Source organism: Monodon monoceros, unplaced genomic scaffold, assembly GCF_005190385.1.
Source record: "Monodon monoceros isolate NGI ecotype Baffin Bay Population unplaced genomic scaffold, NGI_Narwhal_1 Super_Scaffold_18, whole genome shotgun sequence".
NCBI classification, from domain to species: domain Eukaryota; kingdom Metazoa; phylum Chordata; class Mammalia; order Artiodactyla; family Monodontidae; genus Monodon; species Monodon monoceros.
Window position 1 is genome coordinate 136,829,906 of NW_021703774.1, and position 24,676 is coordinate 136,854,581.

The 24,676-nt window shown below is 50.2% G+C and overlaps 1 protein-coding gene across 4 annotated transcripts in view; it reads left to right on the forward strand.

Annotated features, from left to right (window-relative positions):
• The first annotated feature begins 941 nt into the window (after positions 1 to 941).
• SLC1A7 (solute carrier family 1 member 7) overlaps positions 942 to 24,676 on the forward strand; it is a 47,607-nt gene continuing 23,872 nt past the window's right edge. For 3 of the 4 annotated variants that reach the window (XR_003794660.1, XM_029231090.1, XM_029231092.1), the window contains exons 1-2: positions 942 to 1,259; positions 7,730 to 7,809. Coding sequence is in view for 3 of the 4 variants with exons in the window: in XM_029231090.1 (XP_029086923.1) it covers positions 1,083 to 1,259; positions 7,730 to 7,809 (257 nt within the window). In the remaining variant the exon portion in view is untranslated. The remainder of the gene's footprint in view (positions 1,260 to 7,729; positions 7,810 to 24,676) is intronic. The other variant, XM_029231091.1, reaches the window with a different exon arrangement.

The following is a 24,676-nucleotide window of genomic DNA, read 5'->3' on the forward strand; positions in this document are numbered from 1 at the left end:
TATGTCTGCTTGGTTGGGGAAAGAGCACACTGAGGCAGTGTGCTCTTAAATGGCTGGTCCAGGATCACACAACTAGTAAATGGCAGAGCTGGGACTTGAATGTAGGTCCCTTGGGCACTGTCGTCTCTAAAAATAATAAGCCCTGAGAACCTACAGGGTTCCCAGTTTTAGGCTTCAAGCAGCCCTGAAGGACATACCTCACAACGGGTAACACAGCCCAAGTTTGAACTCGGGTCCACTGGACTCAAATCCTACATTCCCCACAATACTGGGAAGCACCTTTGAACCCATCCACCTGTACATATGGTGGGAATCAAACAACATAGGCCTGATTTCCACTCTGCTACTTGCTAGCTCCGGCCAGAGTCCCAAGGCCAAGGGACTCTGGCTCCTGGGGTCTCAATCTCATTTTACTTTCAGTACAATGAAGGTTGGAACCCTGGGGTTGTTGGGGTGATTCCCCATGGTTCACACAGGTAACGCAACTGGAACAGGACTCCCACACAACCTGCTCGTTTCCCGACCTCTCTTTGCCTCAGTTTCCTCATCTGTAAAATGATACTTATAGTACTTACTTCTTGGGTTTAGTGCTAGGATTAAATGTGCTAATACAAGTAATGTGTGTCTAGAACAGCACGTGGTGTACAATAAATGCTTAATGTTGACGATTGCTAGCATTGCTAGTTATTCATTATTTTGCTAGTTTATTGTTATTTATTATTGCCAGTTATTGCCTTGCCTTCAATGCTTTCTGGAATGAAGTGGAGGTAAAAATCAAACCGACCAAACAAATGTTTCTCTTCTTCCTCCCACCAGTCCCCTGTCCCCTCCCCTTTCTAAAAGGAGCACTTGGCTTTGAGGTCTGATCCCCCAACCACATGGCCTGCTCTAATTTCCCAGGCTCTGATCTGCTCCCGGCTCCTAATGATGCAGCTGGTAATAGGATTGAGGCCTCCCTCTGGGGCAACCACGCGGGCCATGGCCGTGGGGCTGGCAACTAGCGCTTAGCAACCCTGACCACCTGCCGGCTGAGGAGCCAGAGCCCCCAGCCAGGACCCTGTGCCCGGGCTGGCCTCCCGTGCATGGAATGGTGCTGTGCCCTGGGCCAGCAGGCTGGGCTCGCCATGGTGCTGGGTGCCATCCTGGCACGAGGGCGGGATGTGTGCAGGCGGAATGGACTGCTCATCCTGTCTGTGCTCTCTGTCACCGTGGGCTGCCTCCTCGGTTTCTTCCTGAGGACCCGGCACCTCTCACCACAGGTCAGCCAGCCATGCGGGGCATCACGGGTCCCCATCTCGGAGGGCTGGGTGGGCCTGAGGAATCTGGGGGTCACATTCCCACTCCATGGCTCCCTGATGACATGACAGTGGGTCACTTTGCCTCTCTGGGTCCCAGTTTTCTCCTCTGTGAAGTGGGTGTGATAAACGCATTGCAGGGCTAGAGTGAGAGAGGAAGTGGCTTCACACCAGCATCTCCAGGTGAAAGAGAGGTAAGGATGCCTTCTTGGAATAACCACAGGCTAAGAGCTGTAGGGTAGGGAAGAATGGGATCCTATAAGCATGCAAAGCAGGCATCAGAGCATACCTCCTAAAGCAGCTCATGGGCAGAGAGCCGGAATGGGCATTCTAGGCAGAGGTAACAGCAGAAGCAAGGCAAAGGGGCATGAAAGGTTTGTGGGGGGCTGGGGGCGGGGGCAGGTGGAGCAAGCTGTTCACAGCAGCTGGAACGTACGCTGTGAGGCAGGGGCTAGAGCACGGGGGCCATCAGGCCTCTAGATCCCACCACCGAGCACGGGCTTGGGGCAACCATGAGAAGCTTTGAGCAGTGATATGGTTAGACCTGAGCTTGGAGACATCCCTCTGGTGCTGAGTGGAGGATGGGGTAGTGGCGGGACTGGCAGGGGGCCAGGTGAGGGGTGAGACATGACAGTGGGGATAAGCAGGGCAGATCTGAGAACTGTTTCCCAAAGAGGTAGCTTCAGGATGTGGTGGCTGATTGGATGTGGGGTTGGGGGGACAGGGAGGCAATGCAGGCCCCCAGGGTTCTGGCCTGTGTAACTGCAAGGGTGACGATGCCTTGCCTGAGGAAGGGCCCTCTTCTCACTTAGCGCTCATCTCATGCGGGAGACGGAGGGGCACTCATGCTGTCGAAGGCAAAACTTTTCTAACACTGTTAAACGGTAAGGAGGACTTTATTCAGGACGACTGTGATAGGTGTTAAGACTATGGCGACAGGGGAGAGTGATCAGGAGCAACTCAAATACGGCAACTGCAGCTGGGGATTTACAGCCAATGGGCACAGTGAGGTCAGTGACTAGAAAATTACTAAGAGGAGACATCAAGGATAGGGGAGGGGGAGTCTTGCTAAACCCACTAACAAGGTCTTTGTTGAAGGCAGAGTTGGGGGGATTCTCACTAAATTGACTTAGCAGGGTTTTCGCTACAAATGGGTGAAGCAGGACGAAGAAAGGATGAGGTTTAGTTGAAAAGAGGGCTCAGAATGGCCGGTCTAAAGTTTGGTCAAGGAGAGTTTTTGTCAGTGGGATCCTGGAAGATTCCTTATTTCATAATATTCCTCTTTCTGCAGTTCAGTGATATCTAATATGTTCTCTACAATGGGGCTCAAGGTATCAGATTTCGTCTTCCATTAAAAGGAAAACATGCCTCTCTGGGAATCGAGCCCGCTATTACTATAGTTACACTGTTAAGGTGCTATCAGTTATTTAGGGAGAAGCATAGACTCTGGAGTCAGAGGAACCCGGAACTTGGACTCTACTAGTGAATGGCTGTGTGGCCCTAGGCCAACTCCTGTCTCCTTTCTGGAGCTCAGTTTCGTTATCTGTAAAATGGAGGAGGGTGGGACTGTATGTCTGCTAGAACTGCTGTGAGGAGTAAACAAGGATTCATCAGTGCCTGGATACAGCGGGTGCTTAGTGAGTGTTACTTTACTCCTCCCTCCCTTACCCACCTGTCCAAGTCCTACCAACGTCAAGAACCGCCTCATAGATCCCGTATCTTATGAAAATTCTTCCAGACCTACCCACATCTGCCCACTCTCCTCCCACACTCACCCCATGCTCATCCCTCCACTGGAACCCAGCTGCTGGAGGTCTTGCTTCAGAGCTGTTTGTTCAGAGTCTATTTCTCCCATCAGCCTTTGACTTGCTGACTATCACATGGGCTTTCTTGAACCAAAAGGTGAGCCTAGCTCAGTGTCACAGAGAGAACCCTCAACTAATGCCTGAATTAAATTGGCAATGGCACAAACAATTTGCAAGCCACTTTCTTTAATTTTCCTCAGCAACTAAAATATATTTCTTGCAGGAAGATTATTTTGTGAAAACAAATTGGAATGCCTATTCTTAAAAGCCAAACTCATCTGGCGCCTCCTTTGCCAAAGCTGCCTTCCCCATCTGTTTGGAAGCGCTAACGTGTTCTGGTCTGGATTAACCTGCCAGATAAATTGAAGGAAGGATGTGGAGTCTTAGAACAATTACTTGTCAGGGATTGGCTTTCTCAGCATCTTATTTTGAAATCTAGGAGTTGTGTATTTGATCTCTGCCTGTGACTCAGAAACCAAGCCCTTCTTATTTTGTAAGCTTATGCAACAAGGCAAAAATCATAAACAATATGCAAAATGGTAGAATGCCCTATTTGTGAAAAGAACTTACAAAATCACAAGATTTATCTTTGGAAATAAGTATCTCATTTAAAAATATAGATCATTTTGAGAGTTCCAGTTAAACCATGATGAATTTATAATTGCACCCATTTTTTTTCCTTCCTGGGATACCACTAAAATTGTAGTAATGGAATTGTTTAAAAATATAAACTCCCAAGAACAAAGACAATACAAACGGAGACAACCGAGAAAAGAAGTCAAGGAATGACAATAATTCCTGGATAGGAAGTGGATAGAGTTGAATGGTCTCATTTAGTAGAGCACAGAAAGCTGAAATCTTGTGTCTGTAGAAGCAGAATGACAGCAGATACCACCTGAGTTTGTCTTGGAGAACTCCAGAAGGGCTCTGGACCTGAAAGTGCAAGGCGCTGCAGGAGGCAAGGGTTAAGCATGCAGCTGAAATCAGGGACGTTGGTTAGAATTTTGTAACTGGAGCAGTTCGACCCCTAGGTCCCTTACAGTTCATGTAATCAGGGGACCCCTCATCCACTAACTCTATCCCCCTGCCTGTCCCAAGGAACCAGAGAAACTTGACTTAGGGATGTTAGGCCCACCTGTAAGCGTTGGGGGAGGGGAGGTGGTGAGGCGCATGCTTCAGGTGAATTAGTGGACATCGGCATCTTGAGCGTGGGGTCCCCACAAGACTGCTGTCAGCTGGACTTAAGTACAGCCCATCCCCCCACCTCCCACCCCACACACAGCCAGAGGCAGGAAGGGACTTGTCTCACTGAAGCCTCAGAGGAAAGATCTCCAAATTCTGCTGTGAAGGGGAATCCTCCCCATCCCACCCTCCCCCCAGTGAAAAAGCTACATCTTCACCTGTTAGCCTTCCTTGAGGAGCCATCAGTTGACAAGTCCCACTCATGCACACAGCAGTTTAGTGTGTCACACTTATACACAAGCAGAAGCTGAAGACCAAACGAACAGAACGGTAGGTCTCTAATGAAGCAGAGGCAATGCAGGGAGTAGAAGAAAACTCTTAAAACCTTTCCTCAAGTTCTTTGAAGATATGAGAGAAGGTACAGTGACCATAAAATAGAACAGGGTGCAAAAAGAAGAAACGATTCGAGAACAAGAAAGAACTTTGGGAAATTAAAAATAGATGAGCCAAGATAAAAATATCAATAGCTGGGATAAAGCTGCAGAACTCTCCCAGAAGGTAAAACAAAATGAGCTAAAAATAGAAACATATAAGAAAATTAGAATGTCTAACATTCAAGTTACTAATAAGAGTTTTAAAGAGAGCTAACAGAAAAAAATGGAGAGAAAAATTTCACAGAGAAAACAAGAACATTTCTCTGAAGTAAAAGGTATGCACAGCACTATGAATTTTTTTTTTTTTTTTTTTTTTGCGGTACGCGGGCCTCTCACTGTGTGGCCTCTCGCGTTGCGGAGCACAGGCTCTGGATGCACAGGCTCAACGGCCATGGCTCACGGGCCCAGCTGCTCTGCGGCATGTGGGATCTTCCCGGACCGGGGCACGAACCCGTGTCCCCTGCATCGGCAGGCGGACTCTCAACCACTGCGCCACCAGGGAAACCCCAGCACTATGAATTTTTTAAAAAGAAAGGAGAAAATCTCATACCATGGTACGTCTTCATGAAAAGTACAGAAAAACTGGAGATAAATAGGTGATCCTTAAATGGTTCTGAGGGAATAAACTGGGTCTAATGTAAAGAATAGGAAGTAAGGCTCCCAACATCTTATGCAACACTGGAATCTAGAAGACAAAGAGGAAACACCTTTGAAATTTGGAGGGGAAATTCTTTAAACTAACAGTCTTATATATAGCCAATCTATTATCAGAGTTAAAGCTAGAATAAAAAATTTTTACTATGTAAGACTCAGAAGTTTCTCTTCCATTCACGCTTACTAGGAAGCTACCAAAGGAGATATTCCAGCAAAACAAAGAAGTAAGCCAAGAAGGCAAGGGATCCAGGAAAGAAGGGTTCCGATATGGGAAAAAGTCCCAGAATGACAGCGAAGAAGAGACCCATGACAACCACTGGGCCTAGAGAGCAATCTGTCCAACCTGGAACAAGAGGATGGAGAGCTCTTGCACTGAGGTCCCAGGGGCCTAGAAACGGACCTGTGTGTTTGAGTATATAGAAAATACTATTGTTAGACATTTAAAAAGCAATGTTAAAACACTTGGAAGAAATTAACGAGTGGCTCACAGGAAACAAGGTAAATGAAAAATCAGTCAATTCTTAACTTCAGGGAAAAACTGAAGGTTGTACAGAAAGGAGGCATGGTTGGCTCAACAGTGAGCAATATTTTGTGATCAAAATATTTTAAACCTTGACAATTAGTTTAACCAAAAATGGATATAATGGTGAAACGGTAGGAGGAAAAAAGGAGTAAGATCTAAGTCCTCATCTGTCATGGTAGGGAAGTTAATAGATGTCAAAAAATATATCTCGAAATAACATTATAACCATATTATTTACAAATAACAATACTAAAGGAAAAACAGCTAGAGGAGTTGGGGATGGTCACTCCTGGGAAGTTGGGGTTAAGCATAGAGATGGGTGAGGAACGGCTGCCTTTTTATCATTATAGTGCTATCTAAATTAAAGAAGATACACGGGGATTAAAATTAATTCAAAAGACATAGCCACGATGGGTAAATTTTTAAAAGTTGATTTTCTGGTGTGTTGGAAATGGTAACAGAAGGGGACTAGGAGGCCTGTTTTCCGGTCCTGCACTGTCACTAACTCACTCTGCGGGCAAATCACCTCCCTCTCCCGGCTCAGCTCCCTCATCTGTAAAATGTGTTGTCAGCTGAACTAGGAGATCTGTAAAACCCCTTCTCAGCACCAACATTCTATAATTTGCGACTTTTCAAAGCATCAGGCCAGTAACCAAGGGTTATGTTTGGCTTTGTGTTTAAAAAAAAAAAAGTTACAAGTACAAAAATTTAAGTCAGATGGTGTTTGCAAGTCCACGTACCGGCCTCACCCAGAAGCTTACCCTCTGAGGAAAGTGGACTCAAGCTAGCATTGCCAGAAATAGCAAAATTGAACTAAGTTAAATGTAAAAATTTTAAAAGAGCACATCCAGTTAAATTTGAATTTCGGATAAACAACAAATAATTTTTAGTGTAAGTAAAGAACCAATATTTGTTGTTTATCCGAAATTCAAACTTAACTGGGCTTTGGGGTACCTTCCTCTTCCGCTGTTAGGTTCCAGTCATGTGACCGGTTACTCTGGCGAGAGCTGACTGGGCAAGGGCTTGGCGCACTAATCCAAGGGCCGGCAGATAGGCTGGAACCAGCAGCCCATGAGGAAGCCCGACGCAGGAACTCTGCCCAGTAAGGGCTCTTTAGTATTGAGAGTGGTGTCTCACAAACCAATCCGATTCTCTCTCTTTCAGCATTTTAAATGTGAGCCCTGCTTCAAGGGTCGGGTAAGAATTTACGAAAGTGTGGGGCGAGGGAACCCAGTACAGAAGGGAAACTGACTCAAAAATGCTGTTTACGAGTCAGTCTTTTCATCAAGTAGACTGACAATTCCTCCAGTGCAGGAACTGTGCCTAATTCACTCTTGGGTGCCCAGTACGAGGCGTGCCAAAGTACGGGCTGAATGAATGTGTGGACAGTACGCAGCCCTGCCCTCTCGCCGCTTATCATGTTACCTGAGACCGATTCGTAGCAAGGCTCGGCAGGTGAATGGTGAACAGGTGGGGGAGAGCTGTTATCTGCTGTGATTACTGACCGTTTACTCTCATCCAGACCCTCTGCCAAGTGCTGTATGTGCATCCTCTCATTTAAGCCTCCCAGTGGCCCTGGGAAGTGGTTATTCCCCTCGTGTTACAGATGAGAAGAACTCAGAGAGGCCGAGGAACTTGCTTAAGGCCGCAGCTACTTCTAGGGGGCCAAGGTTAGAATCCAAGTCTGCTTGGCTCCAAAGCCAGTGTTTTTTTCCATGGACTCTGCTGTCCATGGGCTAGACAGGAGAATACGGATGAAATGGTGCTTTGAAGATTGTAAAGCAACTGTGAAGTCTGTACTACCTGCTATAACCCCAGCTCCTGCTGTGTTTTCAGGAAATTAGTTACTTCCAGTTTCCCGGAGAGCTCTTGATGAGGATCTTGAAGATGCTGATCCTACCGCTGGTGGTCTCCAGGTGAGGGGCGGGTGTTTGGCTGGGAGGTCAGGGGTGGGGTTGCAGGAAGAGGATTCTGTACGGATTCTGTAGGTGCCCTCCTCCTGCTGTGGAGAGCTGGACTGCAGGCTCTGGGTGGTGTGACTCTGGGGGCTTCATGGGGTGTAGACTGTGGCACAGGTGCTGGAGTCTGGGTCATTCAGTGACACCAGTTGTTTCAGTCCCATTCAGTGGACATTTGAGTGACTTGAGTAAGTGATTTGGAGTCCTAGGACGTGACCTGACTCCAGGGTAGCTCGGGGCCAGGGGGTTCACACACTGTTCCCAGGGAGAGGCTCTTTGTGGTGAATGCAGCAAGACATGGGGGAAAAGATGACCTTGGAGACGATCACGAGATGATATCCTGGCGCAGCTGTGTGCTGTCCTGGCTATGGAACCTTGGACAGGTCAGACTTCTCTGAGCCTCCGTTTCCTCATCTGTAAAATGATAATAGTAACACCTACTCCAAAAGGTTGCTGCGAGGACTGTAGGAGGCTATCTATTTGCTAAACGTTCAGGGCTGATCACAGGGTATGAGGGCAGACAGGTGGGAGATGAAGTTGGAGGATGGGTTCTTGTTGATCATGAAAGACCTTGAATGCCAGGCTAAATAATTCAGTCTTGGGGCTTCCCTGGTGGCGCAGTGGTTGGGAGTCCGCCTGCCAATGCAGAGGACACGGGTTCGTGCCCCGGTCCGGGAGGATCCAACGTGCTGCAGAGCGGCTGGGTCCATGAGCCATGGCCGTTGGGCCTGCGCGTCCGGAGCCTGTGCTCCACCGCGGGAGAGGCCGCGGCAGTGAGAGGCCCATGTACAGCAAAAAAAAAAAAAAAAAAAAAGAATTCAGTCTTTACCCACTAGGGTGGGGCCACAGCAAATCCTTGGAGGTCACCTGGTCTCTACCACTGGTGTGCTGGTGACCTTGGACAAGCCCCTGGTCCTCTCTAGGTCTCAGATTTACCAGACGTGTAATGAGTTGGCGGCTCCAGATGGTGTCTAAGAACCCTTTGCTCTGAGACTGTGGGTTTGGAATCCTCACTTCCCAGGACTTGCGCGCAGGGAGGGAAGTGGACAAGCCTCTGAGTCCTGGGGGACGTACTGGGCTCTGTCCCCTGGGACAGGGTCGTCAGCCTTCTCAGCCTCCCCGCTGAGAACCCTAACCCTTTCCCTCTAGGGTGGTGGAGATAATGCTCCCGCCGGCCCGGGAGGCCAGGTAACGGTGCTTTCTGCTGCCCCCAGGAGGCCTTGTTAAGCTCAGTTCGGCTTTGTGCAGGCAGAAGTTGGGTCTCTCAGGACTCAGCCTTCAAGGCTCTGCTGAAAGGCCACCTCCCTCCAGAAGCTTTCCCTGACTCCTCAACCCGCTTCTGTGGTTGTCTCCTCTTCATGCATCTTTTGAGTCATTCACTGAGTCAGGGAATCTGTCAAGGTCACCGGTAGGCTCCATATTGCTAGACCCAAAGGACACTCCGAGTTCTTGTTCTGCGTGACCTGTCCACAGCAGTTGATACAGCAGTTGGTCACTCCTTCCCTCTTGAAACACTCCTCCCTATGGCCTTACACTCTCCGGCTTTGTCTGCTCCCTCCCCCCCCCCCCAGCCGAGTTTCTCTCTCTTTCCTCAAACTCTGAACGTTGTAGTTTCTCAGGCCTTTTCTCATCTGTCCTCACGGCTTTAACATACCACCTACAAGTCCAGCCCTTCCAAATATAGATCTCCCTCCCCAACCTCCCCTCTGAGTGCCACTCAAACTACCTACCTGACATTGCCACTTGATGTCTCACAAGGATTTCAGTTTAGCGTAACCAACTTGAGATTTTACCCGCAAACCAGTTCCTTCTCCTGTGTTCTGCTTGTCAGTAAGCGGCAGTTCCACCTACCCAGTTATTCAAGCCTCCGTATTTATTCTCTTCCCCCACCCCCAGCTCTTCCAGCAGCGACTCCAGCTGATTCTTCCCCCCAACTAGAACCCAGCATCACCCCTACCACAGGGCACACTCCACAGTGACCTCAGTGGTCTCCTGGCTCTGGTTTTTCTTCCCCTCCCATCTGTTCTCCACCTGGTAGCCAGAATGATCTTGTGAAAAGCCAAGCGGGCCATGCCATTCATTCACCTAAAACCCTTCAGTGGCTCCCATGGCATTTAGAATAAACCCTTGCATCCTTAACATAACCTTGGAGGCCTTGCAGGATCCTCCCTGCCTGTGCCCCACCTCATGTCATGCGTCATTCACTCCAGTCCCCAGACCTCTTAGTTTCCTAAGCAGACCAAACCCTTCCTCCGTCTCAGGGTCTCCACACATGCTGTCCCTTCTGCCTGGAGCACGCTTCGTCAATGCTTTACACGTCTTCCCCTTCCTCTTCCTTTAGATCTCAACTTCCATGTCACCTCCTTAGAAAGGCCCTCCCAACCTGTCCCCCTTCACCACCACCTTCACTCTCCCCCAGCATACCCACTTCCTTTTCCTGCACAGCACTCATTTTGTACTGTTATTCTATATGGATTCAGTTGTTAACTTGTTTATCTTCCACTGGACTGTAAACTCTGTGAAGGCAGATACAATACTCTGTTAAGGTTCCACTCTGGCCTTCACACCAAACGCCTGGCTCATCATAGGTGCTCATTAATACTTGCCAAGTGGATTAATGAATTCAGCAGTCATGCACTGTGCTTTCTGGTACATGGCCCTGCCCTGGGAGACTGATGAGAAAATAAATAATTACATGACAGCCAAGTAAGCGTGTCGATGCAGGAAGCACAGGACTCTTTTTTGTTGTTTCCCTTTTTCCCAGTTGTATTGCAATATTGTTAGGCAGCTTGACCATCCTTTATTGTGTTTTTTGTTTATTTATTTATTTATTTTTGGCTGCATTGGGTCCTTGTTGCTGTGTGCGGGCTTTCTCTAATTGCGACGAGCGGGGGCTACTCTTCATTGCGGTGCGTGGGCTTCTCATTGCCGTGGCTTCTCTTGTTGCGGAGCACAGGCTCTAGGTGCGTGGGCTTCAGTAGTTGTGGCTCGCAGGCTCTAGAGCGCAAGGCTTGGTAGTTGTAGTGCACAGGCTTAGTTGCTCCATGGCGTGTGGGATCTTCCAGGCCCAGGGCTCAAACCCGTGTCCCCTGCATTGGCAGGCGGATTCTTAACCACTGCACCGCCAGGGAAGTCCCAATCGTCCTTTATTGTTGACCTTACTTACTGCCAGGGCGTTGCCTCTTACTCAGAACTGAAATGCTTCTAAGGCAGAGGCCCTTGAGTAAACCCTGGAGTCAGACAGACCTGGGTTCCTATCCTGGCCCTGCCATTTCCTTGCTGTGTGACCTTGGGCAAGTTATTTAACTTAAAATCCTAAAGTCAGAGTCAAAGGCCTGGGTCCCAGACCTGCTTCTCCCCAAATCACGTGATCTTGGGGCAAGCACCCTCACCTTGAGTCTCAGTTTACCCAGTGACTTTGGGCCCATCCAGCTCTCTGGGTCCTGGCTCTCAAAGGTTTGGTCTCTCACCACCAGACTCAAGTGCTTTCTCTTGGCTGGAAACGAAATGTGGTATTAACTTGAGAAAAGCCAGTGTGTGCGCATGTTTCATTTGTTTATTATACAATTTTGGCTGGTTCAAAGCAACCGTGTCACTGAAAAACGGAAGTGCTTTAAAACTTTCCTACTAAGGGAGAATTAAACCTTCTTGGGGGAAAATGACACATTTCTGAGCTCCAAACCGCTCCATCCCTGAGCCCTCGTTCCTTTAGCTTCAACTGGTCTATAATCCATCCATCCATCCATCCGTCCGTCCATCCATCCATCCATCCATCCATCCATCGCTCACGGTCACCTGACCTCTTGCTCCTGGCCAGCCCAGGGCGGGGCATCTGTATCCTCAAGGAGCAACCACTCTGGTGTGGCGGTTGTCACTCCGGACAGAACAGAGTCACCAAAGCTACTCTGGAAATTCAGACGTCAGGTCTCATGCCGGGCCTACTGAACCAGAACTGCCAAAGGGCCCAAACAGGTTTAAAAGCCCCACAAGTGTTCTAAGGGTTTGAAAAGAAACCCTGATGTCTTGGGATCGGGGCTTCTGGCTGGATAGCTGAAGAGCCTGGCATGAGCACTGCTGCTTTTCGGTCCCCAGGGCCCCCAAGCTGTACCCCCCACCAGGAGACAGAGGATTCCTGCAGTGTAAATTGCTCCAGGGCAGTGGGAGGATACACATCAAGGCACGTTTGCTTCAGTTCCAATAACCTGCAAGCCTGGGCCCCAAAGCCTGGCACCCATGACTCTAAATGCTCCCACCTCTTCCAGTAGAACCTGCCACCCTTCCCTATGCCAAGCCTCTGGCATCAGGCTGGTCACCTCATTAGCCTCTAAGCGTGCCACATACCACCTCTGTTCATGCTGCTCCCCTCCCACGAACGCCCTTTTCTCTTAATTAGCTAAGTCCCCCTCTGTGTTCAAGACCTAGATCAAGTTTCTTCCGCGAAATCCTCCCAGCTCTTCATTTACTGGTAACTAGAGATGATGACCTGTCTCCATGCCCGATGCTGCTTTTAACCCTGGATGGACACAGTGTTGTTAGTTAAATGAACTCACACTCACAGCTGGCACACCACATTATGGGGTACAGACACCATCTTTTGCACAGTAGTGACATAGAAGTAAATTAGCATTCTTACATGGACTAGCCACTCATGCTGCTGAACAAGAAGTGGCCCTGCCAATGGGCAGAACCAGTCGCCATGACCCCTCTCTGGAGAAGAGCCATGTGCACTGCTGTGTTTTTATGTGAGATACTGGGAGGGGGTCAGTTCACTTCCCCCTTGTCATTCACACTAACCTCTTCCTGGTGGTCAGCGTAACAGATTTTTGCAGGAGACGGAAATCTAATAGACAAGCAAAGAGAGAGGATGAGATGTAAAGAAGTATGGGAGGTAATGGTGGGGTTGATGCGAGGGGAGAGAAGACCTGTGCCTGCCTTGGAGGGTCTCACCATCGGCAGAGAGACAGCCACAGAGACACTTTTTTCCAGAGAACGGAGCCCCAGGGGGAGGGAGGTGGGGCTTGTGGCCTGGGTTAGAGCCCAACTCAGTCATTCTTCCCACGATCTGACATCTTCCAGCTCGCGGGCCTCTTTCTCTAGAATCCACTCCAAACCAGCCCCCAGCCTGACCGCCTCCTCAGACAGGCACACGCAGTCCAGCGGAGGGCCACCTATCCTTGGCCAGTCGTGGCTTTGTAAGGCACAATGAAGGGAGTGAGCAGGCAGCAGAGGTTCCAGGGGAAGAACAGGGTCTCGAGTCACTCACCAGATGTGTGAACTTGACCAAGTCTCTTAGCATCTGAGCCTCAGTGACCTTGCCTGTAAAATGGGAAGAACACCTCCGTCCCTCGCAGGGTTATTCTGAGAATGAAATAAGATAATGCACTTGAAGCACCCAGCATAGCTCCTGATACATCACCAGTCTTCTCCAAGGCCCAGATGAGATGTTTCATGAAAACCTCTACCTGTGTTCCTTCTCTCAGCAGGCAGCCCCTTGGGGTGACCTCTTCCTTCCTCATGCTCCTTTAGCACCTGCAGCTTGTCACCTCCTCTAGAAAGTCTCCCTTGACTCAGGTATGCTTGGGTGCTCCCTCAACATTGATACAGGTACAGTGCATGTAGCACTCCTCCATCTGAGTCCTGCACATCTGTGTTCACAGCGGCCTCTGCAGGGGCATGGACCACACCTCTCCATACTGCACATTGTCACCTTGCCCAGAACCATTCACCATGCCATGATCATCAAAGCCTCCTCATTTTCCATGAATTCCTAGTTCTTACTGCCTCTTGATTTTCTCTGCCCTCACATTCCTACAAGCAGTCATGAGGCACAGCCTTTGCCAGTTTCCCATTCAAGTATATTTCCCTTGCTTCAAGCAGTTCCTAAATTTTGCAACTTCACCAACAGTTGGGAGCAAGATCACAGGTGAGGATCACATCTAGAAGTGTAAGCCCTTCAGCCGTCTCTTGGTTCTTTCTTTCTCTGTCTGTATATTAGCTATCTATTGCTGTGTAACAAATTACCACAGACTTAGTGACTTAACACCATTTACTATCTACCAATTTCCATGGGTCAGAAGCCCAGGCATGGCTTAGTTGGATCCTCTGCTCAGAGTCTCACAAGGCTTTAATCAAAGTGTCATCTGGGCTATGTTCTCACCTGAAGGCTCAGCCAGGGAAGAATCCACTTCCAAGCCCATTCAGGTTCTTGGCAGAAATTATTTCCTTGTTAAAGGCTATCAACTGGAGTCCACCCTCGGGTCCTACCTGTAGTACCCTGCCTTCTGACCATCTCCAAAGGCAGCTCCCAACATGGCTCTTTGCTTTGTCAAGGCCAGGAGGAGGATCGTCTCTCTCCAGTCTTCTAAGGCAAAGTCTTATATAACATAATCATGGGAGTAATATCCATCACCTTTGCCATATTCTATTAGAAGCAAGTCACAGATCTCACCCATACAGGGAGGGGGATTACAGAAGGGCATGGATCACTGGGGGTCACCTTAGGGTGTGCCCACCTCTTTTCTCTCTCCACACCTTCCTTCTCTCTACCCTTCTTCCAAGACCAGCCAAAAATAGTGCCTTCCTTGTCTTTATAAGTCACCTCCACTCATGCCCTGTTCCTGGAGTGGGGTTAGGTGGACGTCAACTTCTGGTCCAAGTGGCTCATCAAGGAGTTTCTTCTGAAGCCCCTTACCATAAAAAGAATCCTGAAGAATTTGAATTCACCGCTTTCTCAGGGACGTCAAGGGTCTGGTACATAGTAAGTGACTAAGAGCTGCTTATTAAATAAATAAAGAGCAGTGGAGGGCTTCCCTGGTGGTGCAGTGGTTGGGAGTCCACCTGCTGATGCAGGGGACATGGGTTCGTGCCCCGGTACGGGAAGATCCCACATGCCGCGGAGCGGCTGGGCCCGTGAGCCATGGCCGGTGAGCCTGTGCGTCCGGAGCCTGTGCTCCACAACGGGAGAGGCCACAACAGTGAGAGGCCCGCGTACCGCAAAAAAAAAAAAAAAAAAAAAGAGCAGTGGAAGGAAAGTTGAGGCAGAATTCAGGGAAGTTTTATGACCTTCATTTGAAATGACCCCTGGAGGATGAGTAGGAGTTGTCTTTTTAAAAAGGTGCGTACTTAAAAAAGTTATATAAGCAAATTACAAACCTGTGGATAACAACAACAAAAAATCCCATCATTCCACAACCCTAACTCTGCCACTGTTCTTCCTGTAAATGTTTGTTCTTGTCATTCTTAGTAGTGAATTCACTAGGCCCAGGGTGTGGTCCTTGGCTGACTGGTTCAGAAGCTCAACCTCATCCGAGTCCCTGAGCTGGTCAGGGCTGTCCTCTAATGCTGACAAGAGGCAACCAAATAAACCAAACGCCAATTGATTCATCCACAGAGATAAATACAGTTGCCAAGGAGGACGGATGCACACAGCCTCTGGCCAGAGCATTTCCCCCTATAGGCTCATCACTTGGGGACCCCGCTGGTTAAATCTGTCTGCTGGCAGGACAATTTAATTATTTAATAGTACAACCAGTATGAGTCCAGGTTTGCCATTTTCAGTTAGTTTCTGGGGCCGCAGGTGGTGGAGTTCCATTGTATGTGCATTTAAATTTAGTGAATTCAATTACGTATGCTATGAAAAAGAGAGAAGATCATTTAAAGGCTTCCCCCACTTGAAGAGCTGTGTCCGGGGTGAGTGTACCGTGGGAGAGCTGGGTCTCCCTCACTCTAAGGCAGTCTCAGTTCCCAAGTGCCTTTCAGAGTGAGCATCTCCCCACGTCGTTATTGTGACTCTAGGCCATGAAGAGAGGGTGGTTTTGTGTCCTTTTTACATCATGGCCGCTAAGTGTATGCTGACTGCTTCAGCTGGTGTTCACCTTAAGAGACAGCAACCCATTCCAAAACTGGGAGGAGACCTGTCTTGAATGAAATTATATACCTCCTGAACTTAACGAACAACTTAAGGGATCTTCAAGGGCAAGTTTAAGTATGAGTGGTTTTTGCTTTATATACTGACTTGAGAACTGAATGTGCCAAATATGGTCCTACTTCTCCTCCTCCTTCTTCCTCTTCAAGAGGAAGCCCAGTGTCTTCCTCTTGAGGCCTGCATCCATTGGCCAAGGTCAGCTTGTAAGTAGGTAAAGAGAGAACTGGAACATCTGATCTCGCCACTAGCCCTGTTGCTCTGGTTCCTTCCATATGGTGTCACTGTTGAACACAGGTCTTGCATGGTTTGGTTCAAGCCTGAACATGGCCCCTTGCAGTAACATGTCCCTGCTCAAGCCACAGGGATGCTCTGCTCTGGCCCCTAGATCATACCAAAGAGCTCAATTGTTGTTCCTCAAAGCAACCTCAGTCATGCCCTGAGCTTTGCTCCCTGGGGTTGATCCCTGAGTCCATTTTCCATCCTGGTGGGTTAGCCCTGGAGACCTTTAGTGCTGACAGACCTTGATCATGGGCACCCTAGTATACCCTGATTCTAACTTCAAATTGCAAGGAGCAGGGGTTGGGGGTCTTAGTCTCTTTTTTCTCGGAAGGCTCCTGAGCCTCTCATGCAAATCGGTGCCCCTTTCCATCACTCTACAGATCTTAAGGTCTCAAGGAGGGGTACTTCCATCAAACCGCAAATCTCTCCCTTCCCCTGGACAATATGCGCCTTCTTGCCTTGCATTCGCCATTTGAAAAATTCTTCTAAAAACAAAATCAACTGTAAGGAGACTTGCTGTCTCTACCTTTGAACACAAAAGCCTCAGACAAAATCTAGAAAACTCTGCCTCGTGTTTACGTTGGCATAGGAACTAGTAGTCTGATGACTAGGACCCGCCACGGCATTGTCATGTCCTTGAACTAGGGCCCCCTCTCCCATGAGTGGTACTTGAACGGTGCTGAGTACTTTGCCACTCTCCACTCTCTTCTCTCTGCTCCACTGCTGACTGATTCCATGCTAATTACACCTTCTTTCATTAGAAAGTCAAGCCTTTGGAGCCTTCCTTTCCCATTTTCTCCCTGTAACACCACTTGTTGCTACTCTGATCCCTTTTGCTTTTAATTTATGGTTTAACCCAAAGAATACTGGCAACTTTCTGTTCTTTTAAGTTCTTGGAGGAAACCTTACTGTTACTTCTGCAAAAGTATGTCTATCTACTTTTTTCTTTTTTTCATTCAACATGATATAAAAATGCCCATGCCACACCCTCATCTTTGTGATCACATATGACTGTTCCACTCAGAGGCTGGAGCAGAGTTTGCAAAGCCCTTTTCCTTTTACTAGACACTCAGGATGCTGCTGGATACCCTGCTGGGGCATCACTATGCCCCAGGATTCTAGATGTCCCTCAGCCTCTGTTATTTACCACACTCTTCACCTCGGCCATAGAATGGACACAACGCCATCTGCAGATTTACAAAGAAATTCCCAGCAGGTGCTGCGTGTGTGGGGGCCAGGGGGCGTTTTGTCCCCACTGAGGCTGGAGTTCGCTTCTAACGTTGGGAAGTCAACTGAACCTTGTTTTCACACATCTCCAGGCAAGAGCAATACAAGGAACCAGGGGTGGGTCGAACCAGCATCTGAATCCAGCTGGGGCCTCCAAGTCTCCACTTGCTTTTTGCCAAACCCTCCTCTCCCCTCGTTCTTCAATTTCTTAAACCAGGCATCATTCAAGGAAAACTGAATCCATGTGTTTGTGATTCACTGATGCTGAACATGGCAGAATGTTTTGTAAGCTCTACATCGCAGCAGAGAAATCCAAGGGCGTGTGTGGGTTAGTATGTGAATGTGTGGTGTGGGTCTTTACATGTGGGTATGTTGTGTGTGTGTGTGTGTGTGCATGTGTATGTATTGCTTTTCTTTCTATTGTAAGAATTTTAAACTGATTTTTCTTAGAATCAGGAAGTCACGTTTGGCCAAAGAAACCCAACACTCCCTTCTCCCCCTTCCTGAGGAACTCTAGTTTGGCAGAAAACTCCCAAACACCCACGTTCTAGCTTACTGAAGATGGTCCTGGGCCAAGCAGCCGTCGGAGTCTGGTTTGGGAGCCAGTGTGCCGGGGGCGTCCCAGGATGGACAGTGAGTGGGAGAGGGCAGGAGGAATGGGCAGCCACGGCCTCTGCAAGCCAGGGGCAACTGTTCTTAGCAGAGCTCTGCTGACCTCTCTGATGGGAGCCCTGGGATCGCTCTTTGGCCCTCTTGCCCAGTCACCTGATCACCTTACTCATCAGGAGGGGAAACATGGCCCAGCTGTGGGCTGCGGGTGGGATCAGACCGTCAGCCTGGTGACTCTGAAAAACTCCCAGATTTTATCACCCATCACAGACTCCCGTGCTCTTTCCCCCTTCCAGTTAGAGAATTCCTGTTCATCCTTCAAGGATCCATTCAGCAGCCCCCACCCCTGGGAAACCTAGCCTGATTCCCAGGCCAGGCTAGACCCTGCTTCCAGCCTCTCTCAATCCCAGCCATGACCCAGGGTTTCGTGTCGTCCAGACTGCAGGTCTCTCCACCCACCTGAGGACCACAAACCCACCTTCTTCGTTTTTGGGACCGCATAACACACAGAGCAAGTGTTCAACATGGGGCGTGCTGGGGACCTCTCTGAGCCTAGGGAGGTGGGTGAGGTTTTGAAAAAGCTGCTACTCTTCTCTGTGGAGACACTGCACGGAGAGGGTCTCGTTTGAGTGCCTGGGGCAGGCAGGCCCAGCCAGGGCCTTTGGGGAGTAGACACCAGCAGCCCTGATGCAGGAGGGAAGGGAGGCAGGGGACCTGTGTTCCCTCTGGGTGGGGTCTTTCCCTCCCGCTGGAGCAGGGCTCCTAACCATGGCGTAGTGGCACTGGTCGTAAAAACCAGTGATGGGCAGCCCAGGGAAGTCATTCCTAGCAAGTCTGCGACCGTAGAGCAGAGTAACGGTCACCCGTGGGAACACTGTTTCCCTCCCACCTGCCATTCTTTGCCTTGTGGGAAAGAAAGGGGCAGGGGTTCCGCTCACGTGGATTGGGAACTGGATCGACCCTTATTACACTCAGGAACGCAGCCTTTCCAGTGGAAAGGGGTTGAGACTGGTCGATGGTCAGAAGTGAGCTCTCAGAGGACTGCAGCTGCGGCTGCTCCAGCTTTTGCTTTTGACTGAGTTCAAGCTTGTTATTTTATTATTATTATTTTTTAGATGCTGGGGGTAGGAGTTTGTTAATTAATTTATTTTTGCTGTGTTGGGTCTTCGTTTCTGTGCAAGGGCTTTCTCTAGTTGCGGCGAGCGGGGGGCCACTCTCCATCGTGGTGCGTGAGCCTCTCACTGTCGCAGCCTCTCTTGTTGCGGAGCACAGGCTCCAGACGTGCAGGCTCAGTAGTTGTGGCTCACGGGCCCAGTTGCTCCGTGGCATGCGGGATCTTCCCGGACCAGGGCTCGAACCCGTGTCCCCTGCATTGGCAGTCAGATTCTCAACCACTGCGCCACCAGGGAAGCCCCAAGCTTGTTATTTTTGAGTTCCCAATCGATCCCCTCCCCATGCCCAGGGGTCTGGGAAGGAGAGACCTGCAGAAGGCAGTTGGGGGTGCCAGGGTGGCAGTGCCCCCCCAGGCCCATGCCTGTCTCTGTGCCACCTCCTCCCTCTCCCACCCCCTGAGCCCTGCACTCCCTCCCCACCTTCCTACCTGCCTCCATCCTGTGGAATCTAAAGTGGAACCAAAGAGGTTTGGTCTGTGTGGCTCCAGAGGGCAGGGCTGGGCCCAGTGTGGAAATTCTCTTTCCTGGAGGCAGATTTCATACTAATAAGCATAACTAGCCCACAGTGGAGGTACTGAGTTCTCTGTCCTCTGAGGCGTGCAATCAGAAGTGGTAGAGGAATTTCTGCCCTTGGGAGGGAGTGCTGGGACCAGATGATCCAGACCTTAGCCAAGTGGGAGTCTGGCCTCCTGCCTCAGGTCTTAGAAGGAGTTGGCTTGAGGGTGGGGCTGTGGCAGGGACAGCCGGGAAGCATAATTTGGTGCTAACGTAGCACTTGCTGTCAACTGCTGGGCCTGTCATTTGCTCAGGGGAAGGAAAAAGACCTTAATATTTGGAAGGGCTGACGAGACTCCTATGGACCCCCAGATGCCTCCATCCACTTGCCTGTCGGGTGGACTGCCTGCAGCTGCACCCAGGGACCAGTTTGGGAGAGCCTCCCTGACTAGGTCACACGAAGCCACAGCCCAAGGATATGGCTCCTTCCTGCCTTTAACTTCCTAGTGCAGGATGTCATGACTATGGATGTTGTCACGCGAGTAGACCAAGGTTCAAATCTACTTACTCACTGTGTGACTTTAGCAAGTTGCTTGCACACCTCCAGTGACTGGGAGTTCACTACTTCTCAAGGTGGTCCCTTCCAGGACGGGACAGCTCTGTTTGCTAGAAAGTTATTCCTGGTGCTGAGCTGAGATCTGCTTCCCTGTGGCTTTCCGCATCCATCCCAGTGTTCCCGGGGTCTGCTCTGCTGTGCTCACTGTCCCCTGCCACCTACCCCAGCTGCCCTCTATGGGACACACACCTCCCTCCCCTGTCCCTTTCCCAGGAGGGTCTTAACATCAGGGCAGGTCCATGGCCTCCTCAGCAAGCCCTCCGGGCTTCTAGCCCCACAGGCTGAGGGCCCCCCACCCCTTTGGCACCCTTATTCCCCAGTGACTCACCAAGCTGACAGCAAACAAACCCCCAAAGTCCCCCTCCCACGTGCTGCCACTGCGGCTCAGGCCCCCCTCCACCCCAGAGCTTGTGCTCTCCGAGCTGTTGAAGCCAAGCATGGCTCTGCATGTGTCCGTGTTCTTCTTCATCGTGTCAGTCAGAACTGGCCTGAGGTCTGCTTGGTTCCCTCATCCAACACATTAGCTATTCCTCCCAGCTTCCCAACCTCTACAAATCTGATCCACATGCTGTCAGTGCCCTTGGCCAAGGCATTGATAAAAACAACCAGGAAGGAGAGGGCTGAAGGGAGAGCCCCGAAGTACACCTCCAGAGACCCTCTCAGAGACCCTCTCAGGTTCTCAGTACTCAGAAGAGGGGACTGCCTGTGGTAATCATTCCCCGAAGTTCTCAGAGGACCCAGTGTCAACTGCTTGATGTCACACGGACACACAGTGCCAGGGGCCTTTCTCTAAACCTGGCAAGGGGCCCAAGGCTGGTCCAGGTGACTTTTCCTCCGGGAACCCACAGTGGTCGCTCGTGGTCATCAGAGCTCGGAAGTCACCCCTTTTCACAACTAGTCTAGAGTTCCACCCTGGCTTAACATCACACATACACACCAGCAAACCTGCACCCAGGCCAGGCCAGGCCCTGGGCCCTGAGGGCCTAGAACTGAGCCAGATTCAGCCTTTCCCTGGAGGAGCTCACAGTCTGCTGGGGCAGGTAGTCACAGAACAGACGATGCCATCACAGAAGAGTGCTAATTATTGGAATATATTGAATACTTGCTATGTACCAGGCGCTATTCTAAACCTAGATCAATGCTCACAATAAACCATCATTATCCCCATTCTATCCTCCAGTGGAAACTGAGGCGCACAGAGGCTGAGGAACTTGCCCGAGGCTCCCAGCTAGTGAGGGCTGCGTGCAGGAGCATCCGGGAGCTGCCTGGCCTAGCCAGCGGGCTCAGGAGGCCCTCAGAGGGAGGAAGTACCTGAGTGGAGACTAGAGAGATGGGCAGCAGCAGCAGGAGAGGATGGGAAAGTAAACCAGGGAGGACAGGGGCAAGGGGACCGGGTTCCTTCCGTGTTCCCTGCTTCGCTCAGCACGTGTTCCCGCCAGCCTGCCCTGCGCCAGAGCTGGGCCGCGCCGTGGGGGTTCAGGGCTGAGCATGCCGGCGCAGTGCCGTGTAAGAAACTGCGAAGCACAGGGCGCCCTGGGGAGGTAGGTGAGATCGCCGTATCAGGGAAGACTTCAGAGGAAGGATGTCTGAGCTGACCTTGGAAAGGGCAAGTGGAAATTGGTTGGGCTGGGCAGGTGTGTGAGGGCTTGGGGGGTGTGGGTGGAGAGTACCAGGCTAAAGGAACGACCAGCACAAAGATGGTGCAAGGAGCAGCAGGGAGAACGGGGTGGCTGGAGAGGTGCCAGTGAGGAGGAGGAGAGTGACCCAAGGCCTTGGAGGAGCGTGGACAGCTCCTGAGGGCGAAGGGGAGCCACCAAGGACTTCAAACAGCGAGGGGCCCCCAGCAGCCTCAGCAGCCTGTCCGCCCTCCGCAGTGAAGCGTGCAGGCGGCGCTGGGCGCCTCCCGGTGTTATATGGGGTCACCTTACCCACCTCAGGGGTTGGCGTGAGAACAGGTGAGGGTCAGTAGTGGCCTTTTTCTCCCTCCATTTCCCGCCCCCTGCAAGTGGAGGGGTTACCAGATGGAAACAGGCTGGGCCCAGGAACCAGCCGGCTCCCCAGTCACATCAAGCTCTTGAACCATAATCCCGGGCCCTGGGGGTGGGGCGGGGGGGGGTGGCCAGATGGCTTCGGAGGGAGTCCCAGACTTCTGGGCTTCCTGAGGCGCTTTGCCAGGGCCCTCGAGGATGTGGGGGACTCCCAGGAGCACCCGGCCATCGTGGGAGTCACAGAGGCAAGGTTACCTATTCTCCCCTCACCGTAAATCACAGAGCCTGAAGGAGCATTTGAAGTCATCCTCATGGAATCTCCCACTCAGCCTGGAAGCCTTGATCTAGCCTTCCAACAGGTGGCCACCCAGCCTCCATTTGGATACCTCCAAAGATGGGGAGCTCACCACCACAAATCTGAGGGCTGTAGCCATGGGGCAGGTCATGAACTCCGAGCGTTGAACTAAATAGGTATTACATGGGCTGAATCGCATTAAAATCATGGTTAGCCAAAACCGGAAGGCCTTTTCTTGCACAGGAGTTAAACCAGGTCGTACCACGGAGAGTCACTGTGGGAGAAGGGAAACCCCACAGGGCTGAATCCCTGTTCCAGTCTTAACTTCACAACTAGGCAGCTTGGCCAATTAGCTCCACCCCCCTGAGCTTTATTTTCCTTATCTGTAACTCAAACTGCACAACCCAAGAAGGCAGTCGCTAGTCATAAGTGACTACTGAACCCTTGAAATGTGGCTAGTGCAATGGAGCAACTGAACTTTTTGTTTTTAATTAAATTAAAATTTTAAACCAGAAGACGTTTTTCTAAGCATTTTTATGTTGATTACACAGTGAAGTGATAATAATTTGGGTAAACTGGGTTAAATAAAGTGTTATTAAAGTTAATTTTACCAAAAATTAACTTCACCTGTTTCTTTTGACTTTTTTCTTTTTTTTTTTTACTGTGACTACTAGAAAATTTAACACTACAGTGGCTCACATTATCATCGCTGACAGAACGTTAAGGATCAAATGAGGTGGATGTTCAGGTGTTTGGGGACAGTTAAGCTCCAGATGAATTACGGTTTCTGTGGCTGCTGGCCCTTGAGGGGTTGTGTTTTTCATCATACAAGCAAGACATGCTTATTCTCGAAATAATAGAGAATGTGGAAAAACATTAAAAACAATACAAAACTTGCCCATTATCCTACCACCCAAAGACAGCTACTGTTAAACTTTAGTTTTTCCCCTGTGCATGTCCATGGGACCTAACGCTCCCTGCAGAGCCCGCCACCCCGGCTTGTAGGCTCTCAGAAAGGTCACTTTTACAGCTTGGCCCAAAAGTCTAGACCTCGAGGAGCCCCCTCCAGCCAAATGGCAGGCTGTCAAGGAAGTCACTTGAACATCCTTTCCTGTGACTGTGAGTTCCGGGAGTGGCCACCATCTGACGCGGAATCCAGGCCCTCCCCGCACTTAGCTCCCGTTCTGCTCGGCCTCTGCCATCACCTGCGGTCACCCTGGCACTGGCGGCACCAGCCTGGGGAGGGGAGGGTCTGCTCTGTCATACTGTCAAGCAGTTCCTCCCCAACCGCTCCCACCTCGGCTGCTCTCCTTTCTCTTCAGCCAGTAGAAAAACCCTTTCCGTTCTGCGGGCGGGACAGACGTTCCACAGCGGAACTGCTCGTGTCCCAGGTGATGGAATTCTTTCCATTTTATTCATCAACCCTCTCCCTTCCAGAGCCCCTGTGTCCGGGGTCCACTCCTGCTATATCTAGAACCTGCACTCCCTTCCTTACCACATCCGCTCTATCCCTGAGCTGCACCACCCCCATGTTAGACCTCTTCTTCCTCAGAGTGGCCTTCTGAGGAGCCCTTTGCCCCTTTCTGAGATCTGATTTTCATCTGCACCCCTCTCCTGCACAATCCCTCAAGCATGTCTATGTTTATCTGGACCACAAACCTCGAGAGGGGTCTGTGCCACAGGAGCTCCAGGGCACCCTGCAAACTATCTTGTACTCTGCTTTCTCCACTTGACATAAAATAGGAACATCTTTCCAATGACACCATCACTTCTGATGGCTGCTTCGAAGCCCGCTGCATGGCTATGCTGTAACTTTTAATCTAACCTGCCTTGGATTGAAGTTGGTCCCAGCTTATTGCTTTACAAATACCACTTCAGTGACCCTCCCTATATACTTTGTTTACTTTGATATTCTCAGATCTAAGGACTTCTTAGTTCTCCCTTCTCAGACATCCAGCAAATTCTGCTAGATGTGTTGTGTGTTACCCCATTCTCCCCTGTGTGCCCCTTGGCCTGGCGCTCAAGGCCACTCCTACTCCTGAGCTCAGTCCATCTTTTCTGCCCCATATCTCACTCTGCCTCACATATGGCCTGAGCTCTGACCACATTAAACACCACAGTGTCCCCACACTTTCCAGCCTCCCTGTTAATCTTCTGGTGTCCCACTGCCTGGCACGTCTGCTCCGTCTCCAAATCTGCCTCATCTTCCAGTGCCCCTTC